Source organism: Stegostoma tigrinum, chromosome 29 (genome assembly GCF_030684315.1).
Source record: "Stegostoma tigrinum isolate sSteTig4 chromosome 29, sSteTig4.hap1, whole genome shotgun sequence".
In the NCBI taxonomy this organism is placed as follows: Eukaryota; Metazoa; Chordata; class Chondrichthyes; order Orectolobiformes; family Stegostomatidae; genus Stegostoma; species Stegostoma tigrinum.
In genome coordinates, this window is record NC_081382.1 from 43,925,668 (window position 1) to 43,940,733 (window position 15,066).

The window sequence follows — 15,066 nt, forward strand, 5'->3', positions numbered from 1 at the left end:
CCTCCGACAGCGCCCGCTCCCTCAGAACTGACCCTCCGACAGCGCCCGCTCCCTCAGCACTGACCCTCAGACAGCGCCCGCTCCCTCAGCACTGACCCTCCGATAGTGCGGCACTCCCTCAGCACTGACCCTCCGACAGCGCCCGCTCCCTCAGAACTGACCCTCCGACAGCGCCCGCTCCCTCAGCACTGACCCTCAGGCAGCGCCCTCTTCCTCAGAACTGACCCTCCGACAGCGCCCGCTCCCTCAGCACTGACCATCCGACAGCGCCCGCTCCCTCAGCACTGACCCTCAGACAGCGCCCACTTCCTCAGCACTGACCCTCCGACAGCTCCCGCTCCCTCAGCACTGACCCTCCGACAGCGCCCGCTCCCTCAGCACTGACCCTGCGACAGTGCCCGCTCCCTCAGCACTGACCGTCCGACTGTGCCCAGTCACTCAGCACTGCCCCTCATACAGTGCAGCACTCCCTCAGCACTGACCCTCCGACAGTGAGGCACTCCCTCACTACTGACCCTCCGACAGTGCCCACTCCCTCACGACTGACCACCCGACAGCGCCCACTCCCTCAGCACTGACCCTCCAACAGTGCCCACTCCCTCAGTACTGACCCTCCGACAGTGTGGCAGTCCCTCAGCACTGACCGTCCGACAGTGCCCAGTCACTCAGCACTGACCCTCCACACTACCTCCTCGCTCAGCACTGACCATCCAATAGTGCCCGCTCCGTCAGCACTAACCCTCCAACAGTGCCCGCTCCCTCAGCACTGACCCTCCAATAGTGTGGCGCTCCCTCAGCACTGACCCTCCGACAGTGAGGCACGCCCTCACTACTGACCCTCCAACAGTGCCCACTCCCTCACTACTGACGCTCCGACAGCCCCCAGTCCCTCAGAACTGACCCTCCGACAGTGCCCACTCCCTCAGCAATGAGCCTCCGATAGCGCGGTACTTCCTCAGCACTGACCCTCCAACAGCGCCCGCTCCCTCAGCACTGACCCTGCGACAGTGCGGTGCTGCCTCAGCACTGACCGTCCGACTGTGCCCAGTCACTCAGCACTGACCCTCCGACAGCGTCCGTGCCCTCAGCACTGACCCTCCGACAGTGCCCGCTCCCTCAGCACTGACCCTCCGACAGCGCCCGCACCCTCAGCACTGACCCTCCGACAGTGCCTGCTCCCTCAGCACTGACCCACCGACAGTGAGGCACTCCCTCACTACTGACCCTCCGACAGCGCCCACTCCCTCAGCACTAACCCTCCGACAGTGCCCACTCCCACAGCACTGACCCTCCAAAGGTGCCCGCTCCCCAAGCACTGACCCTCCGACAGTGCCCGCTCACTGAGCACTGACGCTCCGACAGTGCCCGCTCCCCAAGCACTGACCCTCCGACAGTGCCCGCTCACTGAGCACTGACCCTCCGACAGTGCCCGCTCCCTCAGCGCTGACCCTCCGATAGTGCGGCACTTCCTCAGCACTGACCCTCCGACAGCGCCCGCTTCCTCAGCACTGACCCTCCGACAGCGCACGCTCCCTCAGCACTGACCCTCAGACAGTGCAGCACTCCCTCAGCACTGACCCTCCGACAGCACCCGCTCCCTCAGCACTGACCCTCAGACAGCGCCCGCTCCCTCAGCACTGACCCTCCGATAGTGCGGCACTCCCTCAGCACTGACCCTCCGACAGCGCCCGCTCCCTCAGAACTGACCCTCCGACAGCGCCCGCTCCCTCAGCACTGACCCTCAGGCAGCGCCCTCTTCCTCAGAACTGACCCTCCGACAGCGCCCGCTCCCTCAGCACTGACCATCCGACAGCGCCCGCTCCCTCAGCACTGACCCTCAGACAGCGCCCACTTCCTCAGCACTGACCCTCCGACAGCTCCCGCTCCCTCAGCACTGACCCTCCGACAGCGCCCGCTCCCTCAGCACTGACCCTGCGACAGTGCCCGCTCCCTCAGCACTGACCGTCCGACTGTGCCCAGTCACTCAGCACTGCCCCTCATACAGTGCAGCACTCCCTCAGCACTGACCCTCCGACAGTGAGGCACTCCCTCACTACTGACCCTCCGACAGTGCCCACTCCCTCACGACTGACCACCCGACAGCGCCCACTCCCTCAGCACTGACCCTCCAACAGTGCCCACTCCCTCAGTACTGACCCTCCGACAGTGTGGCAGTCCCTCAGCACTGACCGTCCGACAGTGCCCAGTCACTCAGCACTGACCCTCCACACTACCTCCTCGCTCAGCACTGACCATCCAATAGTGCCCGCTCCGTCAGCACTAACCCTCCAACAGTGCCCGCTCCCTCAGCACTGACCCTCCAATAGTGTGGCGCTCCCTCAGCACTGACCCTCCGACAGTGAGGCACGCCCTCACTACTGACCCTCCAACAGTGCCCACTCCCTCACTACTGACGCTCCGACAGCCCCCAGTCCCTCAGAACTGACCCTCCGACAGTGCCCACTCCCTCAGCAATGAGCCTCCGATAGCGCGGTACTTCCTCAGCACTGACCCTCCAACAGCGCCCGCTCCCTCAGCACTGACCCTGCGACAGTGCGGTGCTGCCTCAGCACTGACCGTCCGACTGTGCCCAGTCACTCAGCACTGACCCTCCGACAGCGTCCGTGCCCTCAGCACTGACCCTCCGACAGTGCCCGCTCCCTCAGCACTGACCCTCCGACAGCGCCCGCACCCTCAGCACTGACCCTCCGACAGTGCCTGCTCCCTCAGCACTGACCCACCGACAGTGAGGCACTCCCTCACTACTGACCCTCCGACAGCGCCCACTCCCTCAGCACTAACCCTCCGACAGTGCCCACTCCCACAGCACTGACCCTCCAAAGGTGCCCGCTCCCCAAGCACTGACCCTCCGACAGTGCCCGCTCACTGAGCACTGACGCTCCGACAGTGCCCGCTCCCCAAGCACTGACCCTCCGACAGTGCCCGCTCACTGAGCACTGACCCTCCGACAGTGCCCGCTCCCTCAGCGCTGACCCTCCGATAGTGCGGCACTTCCTCAGCACTGACCCTCCGACAGCGCCCGCTTCCTCAGCACTGACCCTCCGACAGCGCACGCTCCCTCAGCACTGACCCTCAGACAGTGCAGCACTCCCTCAGCACTGACCCTCCGACAGCACCCGCTCCCTCAGCACTGACCCTCCGACAGTGCGGCACTTCCTCAGCACTGACCCTCCGACAGTGCGGCACTTCCTCAGCACTGACCCTCCGACAGCACCCGCTCCCTCAGCACTGACCCTCCGACAGTGCGGCACTTCCTCAGCACAGACCCTCCGACAGTGCGGCACTTCCTCAGCACTGACCCTCCCACAGTGCCCGCTCCCTCAGCACTGACCCTCCAACAGTGCGGTGCTCCCTCAGCACTGACCCTCCGACAGTGAGGCATGCCCTCACTACTGACCCTCCGACAGTGAGGCATGCCCTCACTACTGACCCTCCGACAGTGCCCGCTCCCCCAGCACTGACCCTCCAACAGTGCCCGCTCCCCCAGCACTGACCCTCCAACAGTGCGGTGCTCCCTCAGCACTGACACTCCGACTGTGCCCAGTCACTCAGCACTGCCCCTCCCACAGTACCTCCTCCCTCAGCACTGACCATCCAATAGTGCCCGCTCCCTCAGCACTGACCCTCCGACAGTGCCGACTCCCTCAGCACTGACCCTCCGACAGTGCGGCACTTCCTCAGCACTGACCCTCCGACAGCGCCCGCACCCTCAGCACTGACCCTCCGACAGTGCCCGCTCCCTCAACACTGACCGTCCGACTGTGCCCAGTCACTCAGCACTGCCCCTCCGACAGCGCCCGTGCCCTCAGCACTGACCCTCCGACAGTGCCCGCTCCCTCAGCACTGACCCTCCGACAGTGCCCGCTCCTTCAGCACTGACCCACCGACAGTGAGGCACTCCCTCACTCCTGACCCTCCGACAGCGCCCACTCCCTCACAACTGACCCTCCGACAGCGCCCACTCCCTCAGCACTAACCCTCCGACAGTGCCCACTCCCACAGCACTGACCCTCCAAAGGTGCCCGCTCCCCAAGCACTGACCCTCCGACAGTGCTCGCTCACTGAGCACTAACCCTCCGACAGTGCCCGCTCCCTCAGCACTGACCCTCCGATAGTGCGGCACTTCCTCAGCACTGACCCTGCTACAGTGCCCGCTCCCTCAGCACTGACCCTCCGACAGCACTCGCTCCCTCAGCACTGACCCTCCGACAGTGTGGCACTTCCTCAGCACTGACCCTCCAATAGTGCCCGCTCCCCCAGCACTGACCCTCCGACAGTGCCCGCTCCCTCAGCACTGACCCTCCGACAGTGAGGCATTCCCTCACTACTGACCCTCCGACAGTGCCCACTCCCACTGCACAGACCCTCCGACAGTGCCCGCTCCCCCAGCACTGACCCTCCAACAGTGCCCGCTCCCCCAGCACTGACCCTCCGACAGTGCCCGCTCCCTCAGCACTGACCCTCCGACAGTGAGGCATTCCCTCACTACTGACCCTCCGACAGTGCCCACTCCCACTGCACAGACCCTCCGACAGTGCCCGCTCCCCCAGCACTGACCCTCCAACAGTGCCCGCTCCCCCAGCACTGACCCTCCAACAGTGCGGCGCTCCCTCAGCACTGACCCTCCGACAGTGCCCGCTCCCTCAGCACTGACCCACCGACAGTGAGGCACTCCCTCACTCCTGACCCTCCGACAGCGCCCACTCCCTCACAACTGACCCTCCGACAGCGCCCACTCCCTCAGCACTAACCCTCCAACAGTGCCCGCTCCCCCAGCACTGACCCTCCAACAGTGCGGCGCTCCCTCAGCACTGACCCTCCAACAGTGCCCGCTCCCCCAGCACTGACCCTCCGACAGTGCCCGCTCCCTCAGCACTGACCCTCCGATAGTGCGGCACTTCCTCAGCACTGACCCTGCTACAGTGCCCGCTCCCTCAGCACTGACCCTCCGACAGCACTCGCTCCCTCAGCACTGACCCTCCGACAGTGTGGCACTTCCTCAGCACTGACCCTCCAATAGTGCCCGCTCCCCCAGCACTGACCCTCCGACAGTGCCCGCTCCCTCAGCACTGACCCTCCGACAGTGAGGCATTCCCTCACTACTGACCCTCCGACAGTGCCCACTCCCACTGCACAGACCCTCCGACAGTGCCCGCTCCCCCAGCACTGACCCTCCAACAGTGCCCGCTCCCCCAGCACTGACCCTCCGACAGTGCCCGCTCCCTCAGCACTGACCCTCCGACAGTGAGGCATTCCCTCACTACTGACCCTCCGACAGTGCCCACTCCCACTGCACAGACCCTCCGACAGTGCCCGCTCCCCCAGCACTGACCCTCCAACAGTGCCCGCTCCCCCAGCACTGACCCTCCAACAGTGCGGCACGCCCTACTACTGACACTCCAACAGGCCCCACTCCCTCAGCACTGACCCTCCGACAGTGCGGCGATCCCTCAGCACTGACCCTCCGACAGTGCCCACTCCCTCAGCACTGACCCTCCGACAGCGCCCACTCCCTCAGCACTGACCCTCCAACAGTGCGGCACTCCCTCACTACTGACGCTCCGACAGCCCCCACTCCCTCAGCACTGACCATCCGACAGCGCCCGCTCCCTCAACACTGACCCTCCGACAGCGCCTGCTCCCTCACCACTGACCCTCCGACAGTGCGGCACTTCCTCAGCACTGACCCTCCGACAGTGAGGCACTCCCTCACTACTGACGCTCCGACAGCCCCCACTACCTCAGCACTGACCCTCCGACAGTGCGGCGATCCCTCAGCACTGACCCTCCGACAGTGCCCACTCCCTCAGCACTGACCCTCCGACAGCGCCCTCTCCCTCAGCACTGACCCTCCAACAGTGCCCACTCCCTCAGCACTGACCCTCCGACAGTGCCCGCTCCCTCAGCACTGACCCTCCGACAGTGCCCACTCCCCCAGCACTGACCCTCCGACAGTGCCCGCTCCACCAGCACTGACCCTCAGACAGTGCAGCACTCCCTCAGCACTGACCCTCCGACAGTGCCCACTCCCTCAGCACTGACCCTCCAACAGTGCCTGCTCCCTCAGCACTGACCCTCCGACAGCGCCCGCTCCCTCAGCACTGACCCTCCGACAGCGCAAACTCCCTCAGCACTGACCCTCCGACAGTGCCCGCTCCCTCAGCACTGACCCTCCAACAGCGCCCACTCCCTCAGCACTGACCCTCCAACAGTGCACGCTCCCTCAGCACTGACCCTCCGACAGCGCCCACTCCCTCAGCACTGACCCTCCGACAGCGCCCGCTCCCTCAGCACTGACCCTCCGACAGCGCAAACTCCCTCAGCACTGACCCTCCGACAGTGCCCGCACCCTCAGCACTGACCCTCCGACAGTGCACGCTCCCTCAGCACTGACCCTCCGACAGCGCCCACTCCCTCAGCACTGACCCTCCAACAGTGCGGCGCTCCCTCAGCACTGACCCTCCGACAGTGAGGCACTCCCTCACTACTGACGCTCCGACAGCCCCCACTACCTCAGCACTGACCCTCCGACAGCGCCCGCTCCCTCAACACTGACCCTCCGACAGCGCCTGCTCCCTCAGCACTGACCCTCCGACAGCGCCCACTCCCTCAGCACTGACCCACCGTCAGCGCCTGCTCCCTCAGCACTGACCCTCACACAGTGCAGCACTCCCTCAGCACTGACCCTCCGACAGTGCGGCACTTCCTCAGCACTGACCCTCCGACAGCGCCCACTCCCTCAGCACTGACCCTGCGACAGTGAGGCAGTCCCTCAGCACTGACCGTCCGACTGTGCCCAGTCACTCAGCACTGCCCCTCCCACAGTACCTCCTCCCTCAGCACTGACCATCCAATAGTGCCTGCTCCACCAGCACTGACCCTCCGACAGTGCCCGCTCCCTCAGCACTGACCCTCCAACAGTGCGCTGCTCCCTCAGTACTGACCCTCCGACAGTGAGGCACTTCCTCTGCACTGACCCTCCGACAGTGCCCACTCCCTCAGCACTGACCCTCCAACAGTGCCCACTCCCTCAGCACTGACCCTCCAACAGTGCCCACTCCCTCAGCACTGACCCTCCGACAGTGCCCACTCCCACAGCACTGACCCTCCAAAGGTGCCCGCTCCCCCAGCACTGACCCTCCGACAGTGCCCGCTCCCCAAGCACTGACCCTCCGACAGTGCCCCCTCACTGAGCACTGACCCTCCGACAGTGCCCGTTCCCTCAGCACTGACCCTCCGACAGCACCCGCTCCCTCAGCACTGACCCTCAGACAGTGCAGCACTCCCTCAGCACTGACACTGCGACAGTGCCCGCTCCCTCAGCACTGACCCTCCGACAGTGCCCGCTCCCTCAGCACTGACCCTCCGACAGTGAGGCACGCCCTCAGTACTGGCCCTCCAACAGTGCCCGCTCCCTCAGCACTGACCCTCCGACAGTGCCCGCTCCCTCAGCACTGACCCTCCGATAGTGCGGCACTTCCTCAGCACTGACCCTCCGATAGTGCGGCACTTCCTCAGCACTGACCCTCCGACAGCGCCCGCTCCCTCAGCACTGACCCTCAGACAGTGCAGCACTCCCTCAGCACTGACACTGCGACAGTGGCCGCTCCCACAGCACTGACCCTCCAACAGTGCGCTGCTCCCTCAATACTGACCCTCCGACAGTGAGGCACGCCCTCACTACTGACCCTCCGACAGCGCCCACTCCCTCAGCACTGACCCTCCGACAGTGCCCGCTCCCTCAGCACTGACCCTCCGACAGCGCCTGCTCCCTCAGCACTGACACTCCGACAGCGCCCGCTCCCTCAGCACTGACCCTCCGACAGTTCGGCACTCCCACAGCACTGACTCTCCGACAGTGCCCGCTCCCTCAGCACTGACCCTCCAACAGTGCGGTGCTCCCTCAGCACTGACCCACCGACAGTGAGGCACTCCCTCACTACTGACCCTCCGACAGCCCACACTCCCCCAGAACTGACCCTCTGACAGCGCCCACTCCCTCAGCACTAACCCTCCGACAGTGCCCACTCCCACAGCACTGACCCTCCAAAGGTGCCCGCTCCCCCAGCACTGACCCTCCGACAGTGCCCGCTCCCCAAGCACTGATCCTCCGACAGTGCCCCCTCACTGAGCACTGACCCTCCGACAGTGCCCGTTCCCTCAGCACTGACCCTCCAATAGTGCGACACTTCCTCAGCACTGACCCTCCGATAGGGCCCACTCCCTCAGCACTGACCCTCCAACAGTGCCCGCTCCCTCAGCACTGACCCTCCGACAGTGCCCGCTCCCACAGCACTGACCCTCCAACAGTGCGCTGCTCCCTCAGTACTGACCCTCCGACAGTGAGGCACGCCCTCAGTACTGGCCCTCCAACAGTGCCCGCTCCCTCAGCACTGACCCTCCGACAGTGCCCGCTCCCTCAGCACTGACCCTCCGATAGTGCGGCAATTCCTCAGCACTGACCCTCCGACAGCGCCCGCTTCCTCAGCACTGACCCTCCGACAGCGCCCGCTCCCTCAGCACTGACCCTCAGACAGTGCAGCACTCCCTCAGCACTGACACTGCGACAGTGCCCGCTCCCACAGCACTGACCCTCCAACAGTGCGCTGCTCCCTCAGTACTGACCCTCCGACAGTGAGGCACGCCCTCAGTACTGGCCCTCCAACAGTGCCCGCTCCCTCAGCACTGACCCTCCGACAGTGCCCGCTCCCTCAGCACTGACCCTCCGATAGTGCGGCAATTCCTCAGCACTGACCCTCCGACAGCACCCAGTCCCTCAGAACTGACCCTCCGACAGTGCCCACTCCCTCAGCAATGAGCCTCCGATAGTGCGGCACTTCCTCAGCACTGACCCTCCGACAGCGCCCGCTCCCTCAACACTGACCCTCCGACAGCGCCCGCTCCCTCAGCACTGACCCTTCGACAGTGCAAACTCCCTCAGCACTGACCCTGCGACAGCGCCCACTCCCTCAGCACTGACCCTCCGACAGTGCCCGCACCCTCAGCACTGACCCTCCGACAGTGCCCACTCCCTCAGCACTGACCCTCCGACAGCGCCCACTCCCTCAGCACTAACCCTCCGACAGTGCCCACTCCCACAGCACTGACCCTCCAAAGGTGCCCGCTCCCCCAGCACTGACCCTCCGACAGTGCCCGCTCCCCAAGCACTGATCCTCCGACAGTGCCCCCTCACTGAGCACTGACCCTCCGACAGTGCCCGTTCCCTCAGCACTGACCCTCCGACAGCACCCGCTCCCTCAACACTGACCCTCCAATAGTGCGACACTTCCTCAGCACTGACCCTCCGATAGGGCCCACTCCCTCAGCACTGACCCTCCAACAGTGCCCGCTCCCTCAGCACTGACCCTCCGACAGTGCCCGCTCCCACAGCACTGACCCTCCAACAGTGCGCTGCTCCCTCAGTACTGACCCTCCGACAGTGAGGCACGCCCTCAGTACTGGCCCTCCAACAGTGCCCGCTCCCTCAGCACTGACCCTCCGACAGTGCCCGCTCCCTCAGCACTGACCCTCCGATAGTGCGGCAATTCCTCAGCACTGACCCTCCGACAGCGCCCGCTTCCTCAGCACTGACCCTCCGACAGCGCCCGCTCCCTCAGCACTGACCCTCAGACAGTGCAGCACTCCCTCAGCACTGACACTGCGACAGTGCCCGCTCCCTCAGCACTGACCCTCCGACAGTGCCCGCTCCCACAGCACTGACCCTCCAACAGTGCGCTGCTCCCTCAGTACTGACCCTCCGACAGTGAGGCACGCCCTCAGTACTGGCCCTCCAACAGTGCCCGCTCCCTCAGCACTGACCCTCCGACAGTGCCCGCTCCCTCAGCACTGACCCTCCGATAGTGCGGCAATTCCTCAGCACTGACCCTCCGACAGCGCCCGCTTCCTCAGCACTGACCCTCCAACAGTGCCCGCTCCCTCAGCACTGACCCTCCGACAGTGCCCGCTCCCTCAGCACTGACCCTCCGACAGCACCCGCTCCCTCAGCACTGACCCTCCGATAGTGCGGCACTTCCTCAGCACTGACCCTCCGACAGCGCCCACTCCCTCAGCACTGACCCTCAGACAGTGCGGTGCTCCCTCAGCACTGACCCTGCGACAGTGCCCGCTCCCTCAGCACTGACCCTCCGACAGCACCCGCTCCCTCAGCACTGACCCTCCGACAGTGCGGCACTTCCTCAGCACTGACCCTCCAATAGTGCCCGCTCCCCCAGCACTGACCCTCCAACAGTGCGGTGCTCCCTCAGCACTGACCCTCCGACAGTGAGGCATGCCCTCACTACTGACCCTCCGACAGTGCCCACTCCCACTGCACAGACCCTCCAACAGTGCCCGCTCCCTCAGCACTGACCCTCAGACAGCGCCCGCTCCCCCAGCACTGACCCTCCGACAGTGCCCGCTCCCTCAGCACTGACCCTCCAACAATGCGGTGCTCCCTCAGCACTGACCCTCCGACAGTGAGGCACGCCCTCACTACTGACCCTCCAACAGTGCCCAGTCCCTCACCACTGACCCTCCGACAGCGCCCACTCCCTCAGCACTAACCCTCCGACAGTGCCCGCTTACCCAGCACTAACCCTCCAATAGTGCGGCACTTCCTCAGCACTGACCCTCCGACAGCGCCCGCTCCCTCAACACTCACGCTCCGACAGCGCCCGCTCCCTCAGCACTGACCATCCAATAGTGCCCGCTCCCTCAGCACTGACCCTCCAACAGTGCGGCGCTCCCTCAGCACTGACCCTCCGACAGTGAGGCACGTCCTCACTACTGACCCTCCAACAGTGCCCACTCCCTCACTGCTGACGCTCCGACAGGCCCCAGTCCCTCAGAACTGACCCTCCGACAGCGCCCACTCCCTCAGCAATGAGCCTCCGATAGTGCGGCACTTCCTCAGCACTGACCCTCCGACAGCGCCCGCTCCCTCAGCAATGAGCCTCCGACAGTGTGGCACTTCCTCAGCACTGACCCTCCGACAGCGCCCACTCCCTCAGCAATGAGCCTCCGATAGTGTGGCACTTCCTCAGCACTGACCCTCCGACAGCGCCCGCTCCCTCAACACTGACCCGCCGACAGCGCCCGCTCCCTCAGCACTGACCCTCCGACAGTGCAAACTCCCTCAGCACTGACCCTCCGACAGCCCCCACTCCCTCAGCACTGACCCTCCGACAGCGCCCGCTCCCTCAACACTGACCCTCCGACAGCGCCTGCTCCCTCAGCACTGACCCTCCGACAGCGCCCACTCCCTCAGCACTGACCCACCGACAGCGCCTGCTCCCTCAGCACTGACCCTCCGACAGCGCCCGCTCCCTCAGCACTGACCCTCACACAGTGCAGCACTTCCTCAGCACTGACCCTCCAACAGCGCGGCACTTCCTCAGCACTGACCCTCCAACAGTGCCCACTCCCTCAGCACTGACCCTCCAACAGTGCCCACTCCCTCAGCACTGACCCTCCGACAGTGCGGCGCTCCCTCAGCACTGACCGTCCGACTGTGCCCAGTCACTCAGCACTGCCCCTCCCACAGTACCTCCTCCCTCAGCACTGACCATCCAATAGTGCCCGCTCCACCAGCACTGACCCTCCGACAGTGCCCGCTCCCTCAGCACTGACCCTCCGACAGTGCCCGCTCCCTCAGCACTGACCCTCCGACAGTGCCAGCTCCCTCAGCACTGACCCTCCGACAGCGCCCACTCCCTCAGCACTACCCCTCCGACAGTGCCCACTCCCTCAGCACTGACCCTCCGACAGCTCCCGCGCCCTCAGCACTGACACTCCGACAGCGCCTGCTCCCTCAGCACTGACACTCCGACAGTGCGGCACTCCCACAGCACTGACCGTCCGACTGTGCCCAGTCACTCAGCACTGCCCCTCCCACAGTACCTCCTCCCTCAGCACTGACCATCCAATAGTGCCCGCTCCACCAGCACTGACCCTCCGACAGTGCCCGCTCCCTCAGCACTGACCCTCCGGCAGCGCCCGCTCCCTCAGCACTGACCCTCCGACAGTGCCAACTCCCTCAGCACTGACCCTCCGACAGTGCCCACTCCCTCAGCACTGACCCTCCGACAGTGCCAACTCCCTCAGCACTGACCCTCCGACAGTGCCCACTCCCTCAGCACTGACCCTCCGACAGTGCCAACTCCCTCAGCACTGACCCTCCGACAGTGCCCACTCCCTCAGCACTGACCCTCCGACAGTGCCAACTCCCTCAGCACTGACCCTCCGACAGCGCCTGCACCCTCAGCACTGACCCTCCGACAGCGCCCACTCCCTCAGCACTGACCCTCCGACAGCGCCCACTCCCTCAGCACTGACCCTCCGACAGTGCCCGCTCCTTCAGCACTGACACTCCGACAGCGCCTGCTCCCTCAGCACTGACACTCCGACAGTGCCCGCTCCCTCAGCACTGACCCTCCAACAGTGCGGCGCTCCCTCAGCACTGACCCACCGACAGTGAGGCACTCCCTCACTACTGACCCTCCGACAGCCCCCACTCCCCCAGAACTGACCCTCTGACAGCGCCCACTCCCTCAGCACTAACCCTCCGACAGTGCCCACTCCCACAGCACTGACCCTCCAAAGGTGCCCGCTCCCCCAGCACTGACCCTCCGACAGTGCCCGCTCCCCAAGCACTGACCATCCGACAGTGCCCCCTCACTGAGCACTGACCGTCCGACAGTGCCCGTTCCCTCAGCACTGACCCTCCGACAGCACCCGCTCCCTCAGCACTGACCCTCCGATAGTGCGACACTTCCTCAGCACTGACCCTCCGATAGGGCCCACTCCCTCAGCACTGACCCTCCAACAGTGCAGCGCTCCCTCAGCACTGACCCTCCGACAGTGCCCACTCCCTCAGCACTGACCCTCCAACAGTGCAGCGCTCCCTCAGCACTGACCCTCCGACAGTGCCCACTCCCTCAGCACTGACCCTGCGACAGTGCCCGCTCCCTCAGCACTGACCCTCCGACAGTGCCCACTCCCTCAGCACTGACTCTCCGACAGTGCCCGCTCCCTCAGCACTGACCCGCCGAATGTGCTGTGCTGTTAGAGTTGGACAGATTTTGTGCTTCAAATCTCACCTGCACGATAGGATCAATCTGAATCTCCAAATGTTCGTGATAATGATCAAACTTTGTTCTTGTTCCTCCAATGCACTATCACGTCATTCAGCTTTTAATATTCTGAATATTTGTCTCTTGAGCCGATTGTACAGGATGGGAATCGTATCGAAGAGCACTTTTCCAAACCAGAACCACCCCCATTTAGAAGGACAATGGGGAGCAGGTACCACCTTCCATTCCCCTCCGAGCTCCTTACCGTCCTGATTTGGAAATATTTCACATGTCACAGGGTCAAAATCCTAGAATTCCCTGCCACGGGGCATGGTGGGTCATGCCTACAGCACATGGACTGCAGTGGGTCAAGAAACATTTCCAACGCAGCCTCTCCGTATGGCTACTGGATGAATCTGGTATTTACAGCACAGGAAGAGGCCATTCAGCCCATAGGGTCCATGCTACTGTTTATGCTCCCCCCCCTCCACTAACAACACCCAACCCACACAGCCCACAGTCACACATCCCACCCACCTCCCCGCCCCGAGTGCCCTCTCCTCCGTGCCCCCAGCTGCAGTCTGCTATCTTGCTAGCTCTGCCACTCAGGGTTTTGATGCCCCTTTCTCATTTCCCATCTTACCGGAACAGTGCCTGACAACATTCCCCCTGCAATCCCGGTCAATGCCCGTCCCAGGTCCAGCATCCACACCTCCTGGGCACTGCCCATGATGGCAAATCCCAAAACAGAGGGCACACTGGACACCATGATGGTCAGCTTCCGTCCAAGGAGATCATTGAGGAGCATGGTGGTGAGCCCTCCGAACATAACGCCCAAGGTGAAGATGGACTGTAAGAGTGCAGAGGAATCACAGTCAGGCTACAGAGAGAACCAACACACAGAAGCACACTCAGGGTGTAACAACATCATCTTATTATTAATCTGTCCTTTTGGTCATGGACTGAATTGGGAAAAGGACTGTTTTATAAACCAAGGATGGCTGCAGCTTTTAAAAGCCGACCCAAGGTTAATGCGGCCAAGCTGGAGCCCGGGGGCCTGTACAAAGGGAGGTTCGGCCAGCAGCGCGTCCCTGGCTGGTCTGTGGAATGATGGCCACTTTCTGTTTGTTGTTCCATGGTGTGCTCAGCTGGCACTCCCTAACCACCCAGAGGGCAGTTCATAGTCAACAGGCTGAGACTATTTACCATGGAGAGTCAGAGGCTGAGAGGTGACCTTATAGAGGTTTATAAATCATGAGGGGCCATGGATCGGTCTTTTCCCCAGGGTTGGAGGGGCGGGTCCAAAACTAGACAGCATATATTTAAGGTGAAGGGGGGAGATTTAAAAGGGACCTAAGGGACAGCCCTTCCACACAGAGGGTGGTGCGTATATGGAATGAGCTGCCAGAGGAAGTGGTGGAGGCTGGTACAGTTACAGCATTTAAAAGGCGCCTGGATGGAGATGTGGACAGGAGCGGTTTAGAGGGACATGGGCCAAATGCTGGCAAATGGGACTTGTTCAGTTTGAGAAACCTAGTCAGCATGGATGAGTTGGGCAGAAGGGCCTATTTCTGTACTGTATGACAGTCCTGGAGTCACATATAGGCCAGACTGGCAAAGGATGGCAGCTTTCCTTCCCAAAAGGACATTAGTGAAGCAAATGGGCTTTTACAGCAATAGATAATGGTTACATGACTGACTAATTTTTATTCAAGATTTTTATTACATTCTAATTTCACCAACTGCCGTGCATGATTTGAACCCAGATCCCTAGATTGTTAGTTCAGAGCCCTGGGTCACTCTGCCAGTGACAATGTCATTATCACTCCTACATACTGACATTAGGAAAGCGTGGACGCTGGGAAGTTGTTTCTGTTAGGCGGGGAGACTAGGACCCGTGGGCACAGCCTTAGACTTAGAGGGGGTCAATTTAAAACTGAAATGAGACGACATTTCTTCAGCCAGAGAATGGTGG

General features: G+C 63.3%; 1 protein-coding gene across 1 annotated transcript in view; it reads right to left on the reverse strand.

Moving 5' to 3' along the window:
* slc2a6 (solute carrier family 2 member 6) overlaps nucleotides 1-15,066 on the reverse strand; it is a 112,829-nt gene that overhangs the window by 87,166 nt on the left and 10,597 nt on the right. The window contains exon 3 of the mRNA XM_059638324.1: nucleotides 13,735-13,941. Coding sequence (XP_059494307.1) covers nucleotides 13,735-13,941 — 207 coding nt within the window. The remainder of the gene's footprint in view (nucleotides 1-13,734; nucleotides 13,942-15,066) is intronic.